This window comes from Eschrichtius robustus, chromosome 14, assembly GCF_028021215.1.
Source record: "Eschrichtius robustus isolate mEscRob2 chromosome 14, mEscRob2.pri, whole genome shotgun sequence".
Classification (NCBI taxonomy): Eukaryota; Metazoa; Chordata; class Mammalia; order Artiodactyla; family Eschrichtiidae; genus Eschrichtius; species Eschrichtius robustus.
Window position 1 is genome coordinate 92,930,772 of NC_090837.1, and position 16,146 is coordinate 92,946,917.

General features: G+C 45.7%; 2 protein-coding genes across 6 annotated transcripts in view; one reads left to right on the plus strand and one right to left on the minus strand.

The window, feature by feature from the left end:
• Window positions 1-3,778: 3,778 nt before the first annotated feature.
• LOC137776537 (large ribosomal subunit protein eL39-like) lies at window positions 3,779-4,136 on the minus strand (the record flags this gene model as incomplete). Its single annotated transcript, XM_068563114.1, has 1 exon — window positions 3,779-4,136. A coding segment is annotated over one exon (255 nt), but the record flags the coding sequence as incomplete, so codon positions are not given.
• Window positions 4,137-5,039: 903 nt separating this feature from the next.
• SOCS6 (suppressor of cytokine signaling 6) overlaps window positions 5,040-16,146 on the plus strand; it is a 34,081-nt gene continuing 22,974 nt past the window's right edge. The window contains exons 1-3 of one of the 5 annotated variants that reach the window (XM_068563111.1): window positions 5,590-5,780; window positions 9,310-9,469; window positions 10,197-10,385. The gene's annotated coding sequence lies outside the window, so the exon portion shown is untranslated. The other 4 variants (XM_068563109.1, XM_068563112.1, XM_068563110.1 and 1 more) reach the window with 4 other exon arrangements.

A 16,146-nucleotide genomic window follows, 5' to 3' on the forward strand; every position in this document is an offset into this window, starting at 1 on the left:
TGCGTTGGGTCTTCGTTGCTGCACACGGGCTTTCTCTAGTTTCGGCCAGCAGGGGCTACTCTTCGGTGCGGTGCACAAGCTTCTCATTGCGGTGGCTTGTCTTCGTTGCAGAGCACGGGTTCTAGGCGCATGGGCTCAGTAGTGTGGCACACAGGCTTAGCTGCTCCCCGGCATGTGGGATCTTCCTGGACCAGGGCTCAAACCCGTGTCCCCTGCATTGGCAGGCGGATTCTTAACCACTGCGCCACCAGGGAAGTCCTCAAAGTGCACCTTTAAGGACTATTCTCAGAGGGATGGAGAGAGGAATGAAATATTCATATTTATTTATCAAAGGTGTCTTGAGTCCCTATTGTATGAAAAAATCTCATTCAAGGTACTAGTAGCATAATACGAAGATGAATAAGACAAAGTATCTGCATTCAAAGGAGAAGAGAGAATTGTTGCAATTCAGGGTAGATTATGACTTGTGCTGTAAAACCCAAGGTGGGGTTTCTGTATAGAGTGACATCGTTTCTGACGGGGTGGATCTGAACATTGACTGATGATGAGTAAGCTTTTCAACATATAGAAATAATCAGAGGGTGTGTGTGCGTGTGGTGGTGGTGGGGTGAGATGGAAGAACATTCTAGGCAGAGAGAAAAGCATGAGCTAAGGCACAGGGTGGGGACTGTCTGGAGATGGTGTTACCCAGCTTGGCCAGGCAAAGTGTGGTATGAGGAAACAGTGGACTGCCGGGCTGGAGAAATGGGTTGGGTCCAACTCTCTCTTTGAACGCCAAGTAACTGAGTCACTCTTTTGTACCTTATGGGGGAGGCAGGGTGAACACGGAATTTATTTTCTGAACAGGAACAACTTTGGGATGAAAGGTGGCACTATTCACATTTGTGCCGGAACAATAGTTATAACCTGGTACTGTCCTGGGCAAACTGGGACCATGGTGACTCTAGTAATTGGGGAACTCTATAAGGAGGAGCTTTGATTGGGAGGAGACTTCAGTGACTTCATTCCAGAGAACAGGCCCTCCGGGTGGGTGGATGGGAGGGGTGGGAGGGGTGGGAGGGGTGGGGACGGAGGGGCGGGCAGGCCTAGGATTCCTGCACTAGTTCCCTGTGGCTGCCACAACAAAGCATCACAAGCTGGGTATTTAACCCAATAGAAATATCTCCTTTCCTGGTCCTGGAGGCTAGAAGTACAACATCAGGGTGTGTGTAGGGCCATGCTCTCCCTGAAGGCTGTAGGGGAGGATCCTTCCTTGCCTGTTCCACCTCCAGGTGTTGGCAGCAGAGCTGGCAATCCTTGGCTTGTGGGCACATCACTGCCATCTCTGCCTTCCTGGGGTTCTCCCTGATCGTCTTTACACGGTCTTCCCTCTGCACGCCTGTCTCTGTGTCTGTTCTCCTCTTATAAAGACAACAATCAAATTGGATGAAGGGCCCACCCTACTCCACTATGACCAACTTAACAACATTTGTGAAGACCCCACTTTCAAACAAGGTCACACTCTGAGATTCCAGGAAGGACATGAATCTCTGGTGGACACTCTTCAGGCCAGTACAAGTACCAAACAGGGAACCTCGAATGAGTGGAGGACTTCTCCTGATCCTCAAAGGCAGGAAGGCAGGAGGCAGCAGAATGGCAGCGGGAAGGTGAGAGGGATGTTGAGAGTGTGGAGGGTTGCTCACTTGGACAGCTTTCCCGCAGGGGCCTAGAGGGTGCTTTTAGCACCGAGGATGTACGTGAAATATCAGGACAAGGTTGGAAGGCTGCCTGTCGTATCCCATCCTGCTTCCACCCAATTTTCTCCAGTCTGAGCTCCTCTTTCTCCCTCTTCTGGAAGAAGGAAGACATTTAATACTAGAAATCAAACCAGACTTGAAATTGGGAGATGGCAGTTCAAGTCATGACTCAACTATTTTTAACTTTGTTGCTTGGGCAAGTCAGATGATTTCTGAGTCTGTTTCCTCCTCCATAAAATGAGGATGCTGAGGATGATCCAGAAAGTTCTTTCTGGCTCTACAAGCTGTGACTTTAGGAGGAAGAGGTAGAACTATACTCTTCTGCCCCTGTTAAGGGGATAGACTTTCAATAGGACCCTTTGCCATCACCATCTTTTTTTTTTTTTTTTTAATTTATTTTATTTTTGGCTGCATTAGGTTCTTCGTTGCTGCGCAAGGGCTTTCTCTAGTTGCAGCGAGCAGTTACTACTCTTCGTTGCAGTGCGCGGGCTTCTCATTGCGGTGGCTGCTCTTGTTGCGGAGCACAGGCTCTAGGTGCACAGGTTTCAGTAGTGGTGGCTCGTGGGTTCTAGAGCACAGGCTCAGTAGTTGTGGCGCACGGGCTTAGTTGCTCCGCGGCATGTGGGATCTTCCCGGACCAGGGCTCGAACCCATGTCCCCTGCATTAGCAGGTGGATTCTTAACCACTGTACCACCAGGGAAGCCCACCATCTTTCAGCAAGTGTATCTATCAGACAGCGTTGTCTGCAGCCAAAGTATTGGAATTCAGCCAAGCATGGAGATTTTAATGGTATATTTAGCCACTAGTATCTCTACACTAAAGTTGTTATATTATTCATATAGTTATCACTATTATTTCAATTTAGTGGTTAAGAGGTCATATTGTGGAGTCAGAGAGATCTAAGTCTGAATTCCAGCTCTGCCCCATAGTAGCTGTGTGACTTTGATAAAGTTATTTACTACTTATACACAAGAAGCCACAGTTTCCTCACCTGTAATGTGGGGATGATGATAATACTGACCTTACAAATAGATTATTGTTCAAATAAAGTAGATAATATACACCAAAAAATATTTAAATGCCTTGCCTGTAAAATATACATTACCTAGTAATAACAATCATTATGGACCAGGTTTTGTGCATTATCTCAAGTAATCTTCACAACTATTTAATATACTTAATATCAAAATATCAAAAACCCCTCCCCCACTCCCACCGCCCCTCTTCAAAGACATTGAAGTTACAACTGAGAAACTTAAGGTCACATAACTATATGAATTGTCAAAGCTGAGATGCCAGACCAGCTCTGCCAGACTCAGAAGCCCGTGTCTTGATCCTGTCTCCTAGAAGAGTCAGCTCAGCCCACTGCTAGCTTAGTGCTTATCAAGCCCTGCTGATGGCCCCCAGCTGGCCTTCTTTAGATCATATAAGGAGACACCAGCCCCCTGATACTCCAATCTGTCCCATGTCTTTTCCTTCTGAAGGGCTTACAACAAGAGGGGTGGGTTGAAAAGTTTGCTTCTTTTCTAATTACCACTTACGATTATCACTGAGCTCTTTGACCATTCTATTTCAGTCAACTAACTGTGATTAGTTAACTGTGATCATTAACTGTGATTAGGTATTTGAGAGTTGAGTTGTATCTAAATCAGGGTAACAATAATGGTAGGGGTTGAGTAATAAATTCAACTAAGAACTGAAGATGACAGAAGGTCTGGTGAATCACATATAACAAATGACATCAACCTTATATATACTATTCAGTCATACAAACCAATTGAATCACCTGACAATCCAATTTTTAAATTATTAATCATTTTGTGTTTAGATGAGAATTACATATTCAACATTTATAGGAATTAAGATCAATTACTTGCACTTTTTTAAAGCTAACAGCTTAACTGCGGTATAATTCAGCTACAAATTCACCTTGGAACAACTTTTAAGACTTTTTTCCCTAGCCTTGTTTCCTCCTTAAAAGGTCCATACTATTCAAGAAATACAAGTTTTAAAGCCAACAATTATTAAGTTAGATTTTTTTTTTTTCCCCAACAAAAGGCTTCACATATTTATTACTGAGCTACACAGTGAGCAGTGGTGAGGAAACATCAAGAAAAGAGGAGAGAGCCATTCCATGTCTCCCATCAAACACAGGAAGCTGTTCCAGACACTAGTGATGTTCTGATACGGTAAGACGCAATTGACCTTGATAGCGTAAATGTGTGCCACTTCATATGTGAGGCTCCTGATAGACCCAGCTTGGTTCTTCTCCAGTGCCTTCTCTTGGAGTTGTACCTGATTTTATTACCAGTTTTAATTGGAATCCACTGGAGAATGGGACGATTCTGCTTTTGTTTCTTGGCCAGGAATCGCTTGATCCTGAAGACATGTTGTGTTGTGAGAAGACATGACGAGGAGCAAATTCACCGCACACAGGATGGCGGACAAGAGAAAAGAGCTTAAGTTAGATTTTAATGATACTTATCTTTAATCACTTTTCTTGGATGAAAAGAGAAATAAAAATGTTCCTGTTGCTTCTCATTGGCAAAAATCCAATTTGCTGTTATTGCTATATGTTGGGACGGTTCAGCCAGTTTCCAAAGAAATGAGTCAAGTCACCAACACGCAACTTTACGTCACACTACCTTGGAATTCAGCGGCGCAAACAATAGTGAACTATTCCTGCATAAAACCCCACTAACAAGGACTAAATGGAAAAGCAGATGGCTTGAAACAAGGAATAAGTTTTCTTTTAACAAGCACATTCTACGGTTAAGCTAGACAAGGTGTGGGGAAGGGCTTCCCTCCCCGGCCCTGCTCGGGCGCGCGTGCTCGCCCGTCCCTCCCTCCCCGCGGGGACCGGGCCCGGGTCACCGCGCCAGGTGAGCGGACCTCGGCCGCGTGGAGGCCGCCGCCCGACCGCAGGGACAAGGGCAGAGCCGGCGGCCGAGGGCCGAGGACATCTTCCTTTCCGCGTCGGCCCGGCCGCCGAGGAGGGGAGGCTGCAAAGGCAGAGGCAGTACCGGACAAGCAGCCGGGCCAGCGGGCGCGGGCGGGCAGATGCCGGGACTCCGACTCCAGCGGGGGACCGGCCCCGCGGCGCCCCCGGCCCCGCCCCGCGCGCCCCCACCCCCGCCCCCGCCGGCCCGCCCCCCGCGCCGACGCCCGCCGGCGCCGCGGGCCGAGTGGTGGGCGCGGAGCGGCCGGCTCGGCTCCTCTGCTGCGGCTCCAGCTCGGGCCGGCGCCCGGCGCGCCCCTCCTGGAGGAGGAGGAGGAGGAGGAGGAGGAGGAAGGAGGCGGGAGGAGGAGTTGCGGGAAGGAGGGCCGAGCGCGGCAGTCGCGCCGGCGCTGGGCGAGGAAGCGGAGCGGGCGGCCGCCGGGTGAGCGTCTGCGGAGCCGAGTTGGAGGCTGGGTCCGGGCTCGGCTTCCCGCCCCCTCTCCTCGGGGGCCCGGGGAACCGGCCGCGGCGGTGCCCCTTCTCCTCCGGCCGGCCGGGCGGCTCCGGCGCGGAGGGGGTCGGGGAGGCCGCGCGGCGGGGAGCGGCGAGGGTCCCGGCGGCCTGAGGCCCTGCGCGCCTCCGCGGGTCCGCGGGCGGGGGCCGGGCCGGCGGGGAGCGGCGTCCGGGAAGCCGGGCAGGGGAGGGCCGAGGCCTGCTTCCGCCGCGCGCCGGCCGGACCCCTCGGCCTCTCGTCCGCCGCGCGCGCCGGGCCCGGGCCGCCGCCTTTGTTGCCCGCAGTCCGCCGGGGAGAGGCCGGGGCTCGGCAAGGCCTGGGGCGGCGGCGCGGGGCCTGCGCGCTCCGCAGCCCCTCGGCCGCGCTCGGACCCCCGGGCTGGAGGCCGGCGGCCGCAGGGCGGGCTGGGGGCCGCAGGCCGCGCCCGTGCTGTCCCCGGGGGGTCGCGTCGGGCCGAGACCCTGGTCTGTTCCGCGCGTGGAGGCGCCGCCGGACCCTCGCGGGCTCGCGCGGGCGTGGGGACTGGGGATGTCAAGCCGCCCCCGAGACGGGCCTTGATTTTCAGTTTGCTTCAGGTGTTGACAACTTCAGGTACACCTTTGTGGTTCATTCTGGGTCAGAACTACTGACATTTCTCGGGGGCAGTTCCTGGCGCAGAACTTGGAATGTGTGCGGTCGTCTGTAGGCCACCGTAACATTCAGTCGGAATGTGGAATTTGGGGTTGCCATCCGTACTTTTTGGAATTCAGGGCCAGGTGGGAATATGTGGCAGAGCTCAGGCTTCCGGTAATGAAATATATAATGTTGAATTCAGTTCAGCAGATGTTTCTTGAACGTCTACCCCGGAAAAGGCGATATGCCGCTTTACTGGGTATGAGGACGGAGAACGTAGTAATCACAATTATAACGTGAATGGTTTCCGAATATGTTCTTCGTGGACCGTGTTCCTTGGAATAAAGATCTATGTGTATTCAAGCAAAAGTAAACTGCCATCTACTTCAAGATGAAATGTCTGAGGTTTTCTCAACCATAGTAGGTGTACATTTATCCTGACTTTTTTTGTTAACCTAACAAATATCACAACATAAAATCTACTTAGCTTACTTGAATGAATGAATTTTAAGTGGACTGTTTAGTGCTGTGGGGAATCAGTTTTGTTTAGAAACACGAACGGCGGTTGTTTATCAAGTTTCACAGAGAAAACCCAAAAACATAGCCTGTGATCCGTTCCCCATGCTTTCTTATTTATTTCTCAGTGCCGCATCAGGTAGCATGGATATGGTAAGTTTCGGAAGCCATTCCAGAATATACAGAACAGAATATATGGCCTCAACCCTCTGGTTCCGCCATTGTCCCTAATGTTTCCTTGTTGCCTTTGGGGAAGCTGGCCCACTGACCTTGGGCTTAACTAGGATACTTAGAAGAACTCACCTGTGACTTGGCAAGTGCTTTCCACTGGTCTGGGTACGATCACCCAGATTATTCACCTGAACCTTTACCCTTTTTAGAGCTCCCTTCATCTCTTCTGAAACATGTTTTCCTTTTTTTTTTTTTTTATGATCTTTAAATACCTCCTGAATTGATGGGAAGTACATGGCACTGCCCCTTTCCGTTCTTTTAGTGGGAAGATGGGCAGGCCTTAAACACGGCCTCTGCAGGACCCAGGGGCACACTCTTGGTGTCACCTGGCACCCTCCCCATAGCACCTTGCAGGGAGTGGCAGAGAAAGGGTTTGGGTGCCACTGACCTGGGCTGCAGCCAACCTGGGCTGTGCCATGACCTGGGAGGGAAACTCAGCTGTACTGAATGGATTCCTACTCATCTCATGGTCCTGAGTGCTCCTTTAAAAAAAAAAAATTTTTTTATTTATTTATCTATTTGGTTGCACCGGGTCTTAGTTGCAGCATGTGGGCTCCTTAGTGGCAACACGCGAACTCTTAGTTGTGGCATGCACGTGGGATCTAGTTCCCTGACCAGGGATTGAACCCGGGCCCCCTGCACTGGGAGCACAGAGCCTTAACCACTGTGCAACCAGGGAAGTCCCTGAGTGCTCCTTTAATGGCCCTCTTCTTAGGGAACAGAAGGAAGCATCTTCTTAAGCCTGTCTTGTTGGGTAATGTCACTCTTCAGAGAAGACTCTGGTAGTTTTCTCCATTGTGGTCAGTTTTCAGGAAACTTTTGTGTTACTAACATTATCTTTTATTTTGCTCATAGAAGTGCCTGTGTGATCTTATTTAAAAGTCATAACATACTCCAGAAAAGGGAACTGTTACGCCCATTTCTGAATTTGTGGCAGTTACTGTTATCACTCGCTTAAAAATACGCAGTCATGGGGCTTCCCTGGTGGCGCAGTGGTTGAGGGTCTGCCTGCCGATGCAGGGGACACGGGTTCGAGCCCTGGTCCGGGAGGATCCCACATGCCGCGGAGCGGCTGGGCCCGTGAGCCACAACTACTGAGCCTGCGCGTCTGGAGCCTGTGCTCCGCAGCAGGAGAGGCCGCGATAGTGAGAGGCCCGCGCACCATGATGAAGAGTGGCCCCTGCTTGCCACAACTAGAGAAAGCCCTCACGCAGAAACGAAGACCCAACACAGCCATAAATAAAATAAAAATAAAAATAAAAAAATAAAAATACGCAGTCATGCAAAATGGATCGGTGCACACGCACATACACACACAAATATACTGAAGTATGAGGTCAAATACTCCACGTTATTTATAATCTCGAATAACTAATGGGTGTGTACGCATCTATTTTGATACTTAAAAAGGGTAGGTAGGTAAATGACCTAGAGTTAAAAAGATCACCTTTTGCTGTTTTCCGCTTGTTGCATTTTATGGGAAATGAAGATTGTCTATTTCAGTTCTCTGTCCTCATCCCTGACCTCTTCCACTTTTGGAAATGGCACATCTGTGGCGCCTGGGTAATGTTGTGAAATTATTGCTTTTGCAAGGGAGAAATTTATAATATTAGTATGTGTCATAAAAAGGGGAAACTTTCTTGTATGACTAGCTTGATTGAAAGAGTTGTCCAGGTAGAGAAAGAGAGAAACAGCAGTGGGATATGTTTTAAAGTGTATTGAGAGTGAAATTGTCATTAATATCTTTATGGTTAATTTATTATGCTGCACAACATGTTGGTTTAGCTAGTAAGTAGGGAAGGCTTTTGGACTGGGGCACATTTTACCTTAAACTAACTTCAGAGTCATCTTTGGTGACTCATACAGATGTTACGTTTTACTTTGTTGTGACGTTTGTTTTGGATGACTGTTGGTCTCGTTAATGTTTGAAGAATAGACAGATAGAGTAATTTAAGACTTCCATTCTCCCTTTGCACACAGAGGACGTTTTAGAGGTGTTAGATCTTTAGGGAAGAGTGTACATTACTAGCTTTGTGACCTTGAACCCATTATATAACCCCTCTGAGTCTTATTCCTCATGTGGGGCTAAGGTGGGGATAATCTATCTGTCAGAGTTACTGTGAATACATATATATTTTGCTTAAAGTAAAATCCAAACTCTTTCCATCGACCACAAGACTTCTGCCTGGCTCTTTAGGGCGTTTTGAACCACCCTCTCTCTGCCTTAGCACAAAGGTGTGGTCTAGCCTTTCTGTCCCTCAACATTCCAGGCTGCTTCTGGCTTCCTCCCCTTTGACACTTTTCCTAGACTGCTCTTCAGTGGCTCCCCCTGTGGTTGGTTCATTCTCAGGGTCACCATCTCCGAGAAGCCTTCCCTGACCACCCTTCCTTCCAGCTCCTTCAGTAATCCCATTTTATCAATTCGTATGTTTCTGATACAACATTCGTCACCAAGTTCCTTGTGGAGGGCGTGGGCTGTGGTCTTTCTCCTTTGTCTCCCTCACACGTGGCATGGAGCCTGGCCACTGAGTGGGGACGTGGTGTACAGAACGCGCCTGTAGCTTTTACACGGTTGTCTGCACGTTAAAGGCAGAGATGTGCTGGCTGGATCTTAGACATCCGTTGGGTTTTTTGTGTTTCTTATTTATCCCTGGCCGAGTTGATCTGCTCAGCTGAATAAATCATAGCACCGATAAGGCCGAAGTTCTTGAAACTACATGGCCCCAAATCCCCACCCAGGGAGAACTGCATCTTCTTGTAGAACCGCGATGTGTGTCTGAATTCACTCACGTACTCCACTGGCTGGTCGTGAAGATGCACAGGCCTCTTGTCGCTTCTGGAAGCACGGTTAACTGGAGTGTGAGGAGAGTAACGGCCCCAGAGCACATTTCCCTTGATGTTGCCTTACAGAGCTTAGTAAGGTAAAACTTCAGTTCTCTGGAACCTCTGGCACCCTCAGAATTAAGCAGGAAGGAAGAACTCGTTAGGAATTAGACAAGCCAGAGACCTGGGCGACTCTGACTGCAGCTGGTGAAGGCAGTCTCTCATAGGGTTGCAGATCGAAGTTTGAATTTCAGCACTGTGATTTTATAGGGTAGGTTTTTAAAATAAAATCAAAGTCTTATTTGTCTTATCTAAAATAATCACGGTGCCTTCCTCAACATTGGTGTAATAATTGAGATAATGCATGTAAATGTATGAGTTCAGTGCCTGGCCTATAACAGGTGCTAACAGTAATCATTAGTTTAAAAGGTACTGTGATTAGTTAAAAGGAGTATTCTGGTTAGTCAGCAATATCTGCATAAGACTTGGTTTTTCTTGTTGAGGAAGCCCCGTGTGGGGAAGGGGTGTGAGACCAAAGAGACGAGAAAAATGGAAATAAGAGAGGAAGGAGAATGGGAGTCTACAGAAGTATGACTGGTGCAGCTACTAGAATTGTGAGGATTGCACACGGGTGCAGTGTAAGCAGCGGTGGGTTGACTGGCTCTGAGTCATGGCGGTCAGGTGGTGGGAGATCTAGAACAGAACGGTACTGCATGTGGCCACCTGCAAGGCCCTGGGCGCTTGTTCTCCTACTGATTGTTTTAATATTGTCTTACCGCCCTCAACAGCCATCACACTGAAATTTTTTCTTAAAATTATTAAAAGGGCATCACACTTGGAGACTATGTTTGGGGAGCGGTGGCTATCCCATTGTCCTTGGGAGCCGACTCTTGAGTAGTAGAGGAGAAGGAAAGAAGAAAAGACCACATCTCTCTGAAGGCCTGGGAGACCAAGTTTCCTGAGCATCAGTAAACCCTGCAAGCATCGCTATGCCGTCCTGAAATCTTCCAACAGGTAAATTTGATCATGTGAAGAGGTGTCTGTCTGTATACAGCATGAGATTATATTTAATGTACACACTTGTGTTTAAAGTGTCTCTTTTAAGAAGGCAGAGGAATATATGGCTCCTATTAGATAAAATTTCTATCAAAAACAATTTTAAGACGTTAATGTTACTCTTTAGAACTATTTAGAAAAGATGTATTCAGCATGTGCTCTAGATCACCTATTATTCAGTACTGCTTGCTGTTGTACTTAGAGTGATAGGCATTATTCTGGCCACACCAATGACACACTGGGTGGTGAAAGCAACAGGGTTAACACACTTTTAAAGTAAGATGAATTCTTAGTGGTAGACTTGTTATTTCGTATGATTTTCCTTTTGTTTTGATGTTTATAATAATGAAGGTGTTTGTTATTAAACCTGAGTTTGGGTTTTAAAGGAAATATCATCATCCCTCTGACAGTAGTCATTTTTGTCCGTTGACATTGCTTTTAAAGTAAAAAATATATATACATTTAGGGAATAACATTATTACCAAATATCACTGACTGTCAGAATATGTAAGCATGTACCAAGCATAGGATTTGTATTAGGATTTAGTGGTTTTGTACATTGGCAGAACTACTGCCTTTTAGAATTAGAAGGAACCTTCTGATAACCTCACCCTTATGCAGATGATGAGGAAATTGAGCCTAAGAGTGGTTACGTAATTTGCCCGAGTCACAAACCACATTGCTAACAGATTTTAGAATGCAGCTCTTTTCTTGCTGTTGATGCAAGATGTTTTCATTTACTTCTGGTAGCCAGGAAATTTGGATTTCTGTCTTCATGGAGGACATCACCATTGAGCTGACTCTTGGAGGGTGTTTGGGAAGAGCTACAGACGGCAAGGACAGTATCCCAAACAGGCCGAGCTGTAGGAGCTATACCATCAGCCTAGAGATTCTTTTCTCTCCTCTCCTAAGTAGGGTTACCTGTTTTCCATTTCTTGGTTTACTTCCTTGATTTGATGGAGCTTAACCTCCTAGTAGCTTCCTAGTAAGGTGATGGGGTGTGTGTGTGTGTGTGTGTGTGTGTGTGCGCGCGCGCGCGCGTGTGCGTGTGTGTGTGGTGTGTTTGAGACCTTGCATGTCAGAAAATGTCTATGTTCTAAATATTTGCTTTATAGCCTGACTGTATAGAATTCTAGGTTACTGTTGTAGTCAGCATAGAATAGGTTATGCTGCAATGGCAGATTAACTCTGAAATCTCAGTGCGTAAATAAATGCTTATTGCTTGGTTTCGCCAAGTCTGCTGGGGGCCTGGGGCTCCTCTGGCATCTTCCTGCAGTTCCCCATCGTATCACCCCATGGCTCCGGGTTACCACAGCAGGTGCAAAAGAGAGCTGACAGGTCACAAGCTGGCACTAAATATTTGGCCCAGAAGTGACACATGTCACTCGTGCTCCCACTGCATTGGCCAGAACCAGTCATATGGCCCTGCAGGGGTGCGGGGAAGCGTGGGGTGCTCAGAAGAGTTGTTGACTATAAACGTGTGCCGCATTGGAAGCAGCCTTCCTCCTGGAATTTTGAAGACATTGCTCCACTAACTTCCAGCTTTCAGTGTTATCACTGTGTCAGTTGCCATCTCTTTCCCAATCGTTTGTATGTAAATTTTTTCTCTTTCTGGAAGCTTTATAGTATCTTTCTGTTACTGTCTAAATTTTAAAATTTCACCACGATGTGCCTGATTATTATTTTTTCTTCTTTGGGTGTACTGAGCATTCCATGGATTCTTCAGTGTGTAAACTTGTGTTCTTCAGTTCAGGGGAGAATTTAAAATTTTCTTTTGTAACGCTTTCCCCTTCATTTTCTTTCTTTTCCTGACTAAAGCTCTTTTTTTGTTGGATGTGGGACCTCCTGGATTGATATATTAATTTTTTTTAGGCTTTTCTCAAATATTTAAGTCAGTTAATTTTCTGGTTCTTTTTTGGGGGGAAGATTTTTTTCAGTTTTTCTTCTGTTGAATTTTTATTTTGGTTTATAGGAGTTTTTGTTTTCTAACTGTTCTACCCCCACTTTTTAATAAATTGCATCTGACTCTTGTTTCAGATTTGCGATATTTTTTCTTAGGCTTGTTTCTGTTGCCTTCCCTTCCAATAGGCTTAGATTTCAGCTTTCTCTCATTTCTTTAAGCCAGTTAACTCTGTTGTCATTTGTTTTCCAGTTTTCATTGTCCTTGTGTTTTCGTGTGCGTGTGTGTGGAGATAAAAAAGCATATGTTTCATTAGAAGCTCATCCAAAGTTTTTTTGTTCTTTTTAATAGTTTTTGTTTATTTTGCTAGGATCAGTGAACATTAAAGTCTTTTACTTTGGGGGAAACCCAAATCTAATTTTTCTTTAAATAAAGGTTTTCAGTGTGTTTTCAGTTAGTGCTGTCATGAAGCCACACCTATGTCACTGAACTTTGTGTAACTTAATTTATGAAATGCCTGCTGATCTATGGTGGGTAACATGAATTACTTTTAAGTTAGATCATTTTAAAAGCGTCAAGAGATCCCCTGTTTGGCAGCCTATAATAAGTGATTACTTTTGACAATTAAGTTATCATTTTACAGTGTGTATAACCTTTTCCATTTTGTAAGATTTTTATATTTGCTTAATAGGGCTGTATCATTCATTTGAATAATTATTGCTCTGCAGGATGCCCTTTATCGCTAATGATCAGTGAATGTGGTTTACATTCACTCTTAATATACATTTAATAAATCTTTTGTGGATTACTTTTTGTACCCCAAATCTGCTCTTCTTTATTAGGTATACTTATATAAAATGAGGAAAAGATTGTTTTAACTAAAATCTCTTATTCTCTAATGCAGATTGAATGAAAAACTCTTACATATTCTATGCAAAAGCATTTGAACACATAATTGACACATTACATTTTAAATTGGAGCTTTGTGTTAAGACCTAAAGGCTGAAAGCGGTCAAAGCAGTTGCTTTACTTTTCAATTATTTTTATGTGCATGTTGCCATTAGGAGTTAAAAATTTTTGCTTTAGTAGTTCTTTATATTTAAGAGACTTTATGTATGAACAAATTTTGAAGAAAGAGAAGTAGAGAAGGAACTCTGTCATTATACTATTTGGTACAGCACCCCTGTCCCAGAATAAAAATAAACAGCAAACAGATATTTGGGCCCTACTTAATTGTCAGCAGGTTGTCAAAAAATTCTCAAAGGATCTTACCTACTTTGTAGTTTAACCAATAGTTTAATACTTCCTTATAGGCAGTGGAAGTGGTGAGACTAGGGATTTACTATGGTTTTAGCTAAAATATTGGTAAGTTCCTGGAAAGGTGTAAAAATGTATACATTTTAAAAATTAGCATGTATATACATAAAGACAGTAATGAATTGGTAATAGGTGTACTACTTTTTAAATACAACATGTTAAAATCTGAATCAAAAAATTGAGAGTGAGTTTATTTCATTAATCAAATCTTATAAGCCAGCTCCATTAACAGTTTAAATGACTTAGTTTATGAACATTTGTTTTATATTCAATTTAATAGGAATGTGTTGAACGCAGTTATAGGAAAAGATACTTAGAAGTGCTCACAAAGAAGTTCTCTACCGGTTAAATTTCTAAGTCTCTGCATATTTTTGTTTTCATTGAATCAGATAATTTTAGAGCTTGATGTGTTTTAGAGATCAACCTCTTTATTTTATATGGGGAATCTGAGACTCACGCAGTGTCACATAGCAAACTTAGTGCTACATTGTATTTTTGTATCTAGCCCACAAAGTGGGATTTGAATCACTTGAAAATTTATTAGGCCTAGAGTCTGTCATACAGAGTGAAGTAAGTCAGAAAGAGAAAAACAAATACCATATGCTAACACATATATATGGAATCTAAAAAAAAAATGGTTTTGATGAACCTAGGGGCAGGACAGGAATAAAGACACAGACGTAGAAAGTGGACTTGAGGACACGGGGAGGGGGAAGGGTAAGCTGGGATGAAGTGAAAGAGCGGCATGGACATATATACACTACCAAATGTAAAATAGATAGCTAGTGGGAAGCAGCTGCATAGCACAGGGAGATCAGCTCGGTGCTTTGTGACCACCTAGAAGGGCAGGATAGGGAGGGTGGGAGGGAGACGCCAGAGGGAGGAGATATGGGGATGTATGTATACGTATAGCTGATTCACTTTGTTATACAGCAGAAACTAACACACCATTGTAAAGCAATTATACTCCAATAAAGACGTTAAAAAAAGAAAATTTATTAGAGCGTTTGCTGTAATTATAAATTCATTCTTAATTTTAAATTATATGGCAACTTTAAGTCCACTTTTCTTAATTATGTTTAAATGTCTCTATCTACCTTTGTAGCCATGCAAATATTCATATTGCTTTTTAAAAAAAAAGTTATTTATTTTAAATTTATTTTTGGCTGTGTTGGGTCTGTTGCTGCGCGTGGGCTTTCTCTAGTTGCGGTGGTTTCTCTTGTTGTGTGCGGGCCTCTCACTGCGGTGGCTTCTCTTGTTGCGGTGGCTTCTCTTGTTGCAGAGCATGGGCTCTAGGTGTGCGGGCTTCAGGAGTTGTGGTGCGTGGGCTCAGGAGTTGTGGTGCGTGGGCTCAGTAGTTGTGGCTCGCGGGCTCTAGAAGTGCAGGCTCAGTAGTTGTGGCTCACGGGCTTAGTTGCTCCGCGGCATGTGGGATCTTCCCGGACCAGGGCTCGAACCCGTGTCCCCTGCATTGGCAGGCGGATGCTTAACCACTGTGCCACCAGGGAAGTCCCCATATTGCTTTTTAAAATAAAGCTTATTGTGTGAAGATCCAGAGGATCTAAAAAAAGTGAAAGCAATTCTATTACATTTACTACATTTCAGTTATTTAGTGAGGAGTTGGAGATTTTACCCTCCTTGCAAGCTATCAAGTTAGCCAGAAACAGTTTCATGGTTGCTGCCAGACGACATGAGACTCCTGGGTCAGAGATAAAGGACTTTGTTACTCAGGATAGTGACAGGCATCTGGTGCCAGTTCCCTGAGCACCAGTGCAGTGTTGAGAGAAGACTGGGGTGGGGGCGGGGACAGAGGGGAAAGCAGGGAACTAATTAGGAGGCCATTGCAGTGATGCAGGCAAGGTAGGACAGCAGCTTGGTCCAGTGTGGTGATTGGACCCCAAAGTGATTGGATTTTGCATATATTCTGAAGATAGGAATTGAGACTTTGTGACCTGTTGCAGCGGTCCCCAACCTTTTTGGCACCAGGGACCGGCTTCATGGAAGGCAGTTTTTCCACGGACGCGGGGCTGGGGCTGGTGGTGTGGGAGGTGTTACGGTTCAGGCGGTGACGGGAGCGACGACCACGGGCAGCAGGCAGATGACGCTTCGCTCGCTCGCCCACCGCTTACCTCCTGCTGTGCGGCCCGGTTCCTAAGAGGCTGAGGACCGGTATCAGTCCGAGGCCCGGGGGTTAGGAACCCCTGACCTATTGGATGTGGAGTGAGAGAAAGAAAAGCCATGGGTGATTCTGAAGGTTTTGATCTGAGCAGTTGGAAGAACAGAGTAACCATAAATGAAAGTGGGAAAAACTGCAGGTAGAGCAGGTTTGGGGGTGGGATGGGAAAAACCCAGAGTGTAGTTTTGAACGTGCTAAGTCTCAGATGTCTGTAAGAGAGCGCAGCAGCAAAGTCGAGAGGGGAGTTGACTGTGACTGGGCTAAGTAAAGAGATGAAAGTTTGGGAGTGGATGACGCATCGTTATTCCATGCATGAGAATGCGTGA